This window comes from Callorhinus ursinus, unplaced genomic scaffold, assembly GCF_003265705.2.
Source record: "Callorhinus ursinus isolate GAN/ISIS: 27379988/994484 unplaced genomic scaffold, GSC_fseal_2.0 scaffold101, whole genome shotgun sequence".
In the NCBI taxonomy this organism is placed as follows: Eukaryota; Metazoa; Chordata; class Mammalia; order Carnivora; family Otariidae; genus Callorhinus; species Callorhinus ursinus.
In genome coordinates, this window is record NW_027397163.1 from 388704 (window position 1) to 394037 (window position 5334).

The 5334-nt window shown below is 50.5% G+C and overlaps 1 protein-coding gene across 2 annotated transcripts in view; it reads left to right on the forward strand.

The window, feature by feature from the left end:
• The first annotated feature begins 4438 nt into the window (after positions 1–4438).
• Positions 4439–5334, forward strand: part of NLRP12 (NLR family pyrin domain containing 12) — a 28798-nt gene continuing 27902 nt past the window's right edge. For both annotated transcript variants that reach the window (XM_025849415.2, XM_025849416.2), the window contains exon 1: positions 4439–4841. In XM_025849415.2, the coding sequence (XP_025705200.2) occupies positions 4559–4841 (283 nt within the window). In that variant the 5' untranslated portion in view covers positions 4439–4558. The remainder of the gene's footprint in view (positions 4842–5334) is intronic.

Genomic DNA, 5334 nt, shown 5'->3' on the forward strand with positions numbered 1-5334 from the left:
GAGAGATAGAGAGCACGAGAAGAAAGAGGGTCAGAGGGAGAAGCAGACTCCCCGCTGAGCAGGGAGCCCGATGTGGGACTCGATCCCGGGACTCCAGGATCATGACCTGAGCCGAAGGCAGTCACTTAACCAACTGAGCCACCCAGGCGCCCGAGTGGATGATATTCTTAACCTTAATGTTGGTTTCCTTGACCTTGATGATCTAAGAAACTTCTCTTGAACCTCTGCCAATTACACTGCTCTCTAGCAAAGTGTCTACAAACGGTGGAAGGGTTATAATGTTCTAGAGCTTCCTTTGCCTACTGGGGGGTATTATTTCACACATGCGTTCTCTGATTCCCCAAAAACGAGACTCAAGGGGAATCCACTCACACAAAACATTCCTGAGAACAGCAGACTTTACTGAAGATTTCGTGGAGGGGCAGAGGAGGGATTTATATCACTGAAATGACAGAGATATTTTAATGACAGTTTGCAGAACATCCATCACTGTTAAAAGTGTTTGCAAGAGGACCAGGGGGGATGGGGTAACTGGGTGATGATGGGTTTCAAGGAGGGCACCTGTGGTGATGAGCACTGGGTGTTATATGCAACTAATGAATCATTGAACACTACATCAATAACTAATGATGTCCTATATGCTGGCTAACTGAACATAATAAATAAATGAATAAACAAATAAATCAATAATAATAAAATAAAACATAAAGTGTTTGCAGGGGCTCTCATGGGTACCTCAACTTGTTCTAGCCTCGCCTTCCGTCTTTCATTCCCCTTCTCACCATCGTATGGACACCTGCTCACCATCTGGATCCCACTCCTCTCGTTACAGAAGTGTCTCCCAACCCCCCAACCCCCCAACCCCCCAACCCCCCAACCCACCTCCCCCTAAGTTTCAGGCCACGTGGAGCACAGCCTTTGGCACCAGGCTTTGGCTGACCAATCAGAAGCAGCTGGGCATGTGACTGAATCTGGCCAATGAGAGCTGTGGGAAAGCAGGGCTCCCCTTCCGGGACTCAGCGGGCAGAACCTTACCTGGCAGGTGTTGCTCAGTGAGCTGACATGGGATGCGGAGATCTGTAGGCAACGAAACAAATGCAGAAGAAAGCAGAGCAAAGAGGTTCCCCGTGGCTAAGTTGTCTCCCTAGGTCAGCTGTGCCCCTAGCAAGGACTGACCCTGGACTTAACTTTTTTTTTTTTTTTAAGATTTTATTTATTTATTTGACAGAGAGAGACACAGTGAAAGAGGGAACACAAGCAGGGGGAGTGGGAGAGGGAGAAGCAGGCTTCCCGCTGAGCAGGGAGCCCGACGCGGGGCTCGGTCCCAGGACCCCGGGATCATGACCTGAGCCGAAGGCAGACACTCAACCTTGAACAGGAGCACACAGTTGGGTGCTTAATGATTTTTTAACCAATGTCACCCAGATAGTATCTGGGGCATCTTTGGCTTCTAAAACTCTCAACTCCATGGCTTTGGAGAATCCAAAGTGAACCCATATTTTTTTCTCATTTATGTAAATGCTTTTTATTTATTTCCTCATGTTTGTTCTATGCCAAGGGCTTCTGAAGACATTTTTACGGAGGTTTAATCTTGACAGAAGTCTGGCTCCTTGCTAATGTGGACTTGGTCCAACGGTGCTGACATCAACTGAGAGCTTGTTAGAAATGCAAAATCTAGGGGCGCCTGGGTGGCTCAGTCATTAAGCTCAGGTCATGATCTCAGGGTCCCAGGATTGAGCCCCGCATCGGGCTCCTTACTAAGTGGGGACCCTGCTTCTCCCTCTCCCTCTGCCCCTCCTCCCTGCTCCTGCTCTCTCTCTCTCTCAAATAAATAACTAAAATCTTTTAAAAAAAGAAAGAAATGCAGAGTCTCAGACCCACTAAATCAGAATCCTTATTTTAATAAGATCCCCAGGTGATTCATGTACAATGGAAGTTTGAGAAGCACTGGGCTCATGATTTTGAGATTGTACCCAGCCATGATCACTAATCCCAATCCCACTCTTTTTTTTTTCTTTTCTTTTTTTACTTACTTGAGAGAGAGAATGAAAGAGAGAGAGAGGGAGCATGAGAGGGGGGAGGGTCAGAGGGAGAAGCAGACTCCCCGCTGAGCAGGGAGCCCGATGTGGGACTCGATCCCGGGACTCCGAAGGCAGTCGCTTAACCAACTGAGCCACCCAGGTGCCTCCCAATCCCCCTCTTTAAATAACCTCCTCCGCAGCTATATTCTTTGTGTATTCTGAGTGCTGCTGTATTCTGAGTCCAGAAAGCATTTACTGGCTCTCATAGTCCCTCCCCTCCCCTTTGAGCAGATCTGTCCCATCCCTGCCTCTAACAGCAATGCAGCTGGAGGGGTAGACTCACGGAGGCCACAGTAGTTAGTGAAAGTAGGAAAATAGAAGTAGGTCACATTTGAGGGTCAGATCCCAATACTTCACCTCTGAGATTCCCATTTTACGTAAGTTATGTAAAGACTTGTCCTGCCTCCTATTTCTTCATTCCTTGGCTGAGCCTTCAGAGGTTTGGAGTGAAGGTAAGGTGACTCTTCCAGGGGCACACGGCTAGTAAGGTGGTGGGGTACAGGGTGGGGGAGAGAGACACTTGGGGGGATCTCCACGTTGCACTGCTGTCCCCAGAAAGTCAGCAGGAACTCCCCCAAATGCTGTCTTCACCTTGTTGGCATGCACAGAAGCACTCGCCGACTCCCTGATACCTATGGGAGCCACTCACATTTATGAGTCCTGGTGGAAAAACATTCCTAATCCCCTGTCTCCTGTTTCAGGTCGATCATTTTGTCTTCTTAATCAATCCAGACCAATAATAAAAATATAAAAATCCCTTCACAACTTTCCACCAGAGTTCCCCACCCCCATCAACACAGGATGATCTAGCCGGCACTGCCCATAGGCTGGACATAGCTTTAAGGTCTCATTTTCATTCCAAGTAGTTTAACAAAATACATATATTTTTTCTTCAAATACTGTGCCCTCCCTTAGGTGATGTCTCCACCTTGGGTCACATAAAATGTTATGTGTACGTGTGATTCATTCATTATATATCTCATCAAATACAATGGGGGCATTTCCAGCATTTCCAGTGCTGGTCTAGTTGTGGGGAAGACAATGGTGATCAGAACTGTTGGGGCTGAACTGGACCGCCTTCCCAGGGCAACTGATACCTTAACTCCCAACACTGTTCATTGGTTTTACCTGTTTTTGAATTTCATACAAATGTAATTATATAGAACACACTTTTTAATATCTGCCTTCTCTTGTTTAACATTATGCCCATAGGATCCATCCATATTATTTCTTGTAGTTGTAGCTTGTTTCTCCTTATTGTTTAAGGCACTGAGATTAGGATCCCTAGTTTCAGCCCAAGGCATCCTAAGTGAAACAGTGCTGCTTTGACCGCCCTCCCAAAATCATTAAATCCCTATGCCAGTCAGTCTTGGCTGAGGTACGCCGCAGTAAGGAATGAGCCCTCCCTCTTCGTGACCTACAGCAACATGTTTCCTTACAAGTTCACTGTGAGTCTGCTAGCCCTGGCTACATCTACATTCTTTTCATTTCTGGTCCAATGCAGACAAAAGAGTCTGTATCAGTTTTTTATGCTGCTATAACAAATCCCCACTATACACATTGACTATTTTACAGTTTTGGAGGTCAGAAATTTGAAAGGTGGCTAAAATCAGGGTGTCAGCAGGCTGTTCCTTTGGAGGTTCCAGGTGAGAATCCATTTCTTGCCTTTTCCAGCCAGATATCAATCATAGCACTGCTTCCTCTGCTTCCATCTCTCTTGCCTCTGACTCTGATCCTCTTTGGGATGACACCAAGCCCACCGGGACAATCCATGGCAATGTCCCTGTCTCAAGAGCCTTCGTCACGTCTGCAAAGCCTCTTCTGCTACCTAAGGTAGCATTTCAGAGGTTCGGGGATTGGGACGCAGACATCTTTGGGAGACCATTATCCTACCACACAGTGGTAGGTATATGACAGTCTTGGGGCCAAGAAAAGAGAAAACAGCAGGCCCCTGCAAGTTAAGGTTCTTCATGCTTCTACCTGGAAGGGAGGTTTGCTCACATTTGCCCACATTTCACATCCCTCTGGCTCAGGGGCCATCTGCCATTGCAGGTTCCCTGTCCAAGTCCCATACCAGCAGAGAGGATCCCGTGAGGAGGGGCGGTAGCTAGTTTGATAATAATCCAAAGGACCACAGGCACGCCAGCGCCAAGAGAAACAGCCGGAAGGATCAAGGAAGGAGTAGGGCTCTTGGCCAAGGGATGCGGGAAGAGGGAGCAGAAGTGAAAGTCTTTCTCACGGTGGAATGGCTCCTGGGATTTCCTAATCTGACCAAGTTCCTCTTCTTGGAAGGGAACAGTGCGGCGTGGGGCAGGGCAGGCGTCCCCTGTGGGTGGGGGGTGGGGGGACTCTATTTCAACACTAGGACTTTGCTTTCTCGCTCCTGCAGCCTGGCCTGAGGAGCCGCAGACGGTGGGCGAGCTGGCATCCCTCACCCTGGGCTCCGGCTTCTGCCCTTCGCGGGGCACGACGCCGCCATGCCCAGAGCCACGATCAGCGACGGCCTCTGTCGCCTCTCGGCCTACCTGGAAGAACTGGAGGCCGTGGAGCTGAAGAAATTCAAGCTGTACCTGGGCACGGAGGTGGAGGCGGGCAGGATCCCCTGGGGGCGGCTGGAGCCAGCCGGGCCGCTTGACACCGCACAGTTGCTGATGGCGCACTGCGGGCCGGACGCTGCCTGGCCGCTGGCGCTGGGCCTCTTCCAGCGCATCAACCGGCGGGACCTGTGGGAGAGAGGACAGAGAGAGGACCCGGTGAGGGGTAAGGAGGCCGCAGGTCCCGCCGGGGGCCCTTCCGCTAGCGACAGTCGCCGCGCGCACAAGACCCGGCTCTTGCTTCTGCCCTTGGCCTTGCTCGCGCTGCGTTCTGCCCGCGACGCCCTCGCTCTGCCCGGAAAACGCCTGCTTCACCATCAGAACCCTGGAGGCACTACCTCGTGCGCGAGTTCTTTCCTCCCGCTCCGGGGCCTGCCCCTGGCCCTCAACCACCCCAGCTGGCTTCTGCAGCGCCCCGATTTCTCTCACGGTATCTCCTGTCCTATGAGATAATCACGGTGCTGCTAACACCCACTCCCTCCCATAACACGGCATCCACGGTGCACAGGACGCGCTCCGTGCTTTCCAAGGTGTACAAGGACGCGCTCCGTGCTTTCCACGGCGCGCAAGGATGCACTCTGTGCTTTCAGTGCTGTGTGAGAGGTATTGTTAGGATCACCCCTGTTATAGAAGTAAGGAAACCGAGGCTCAGAAAAACA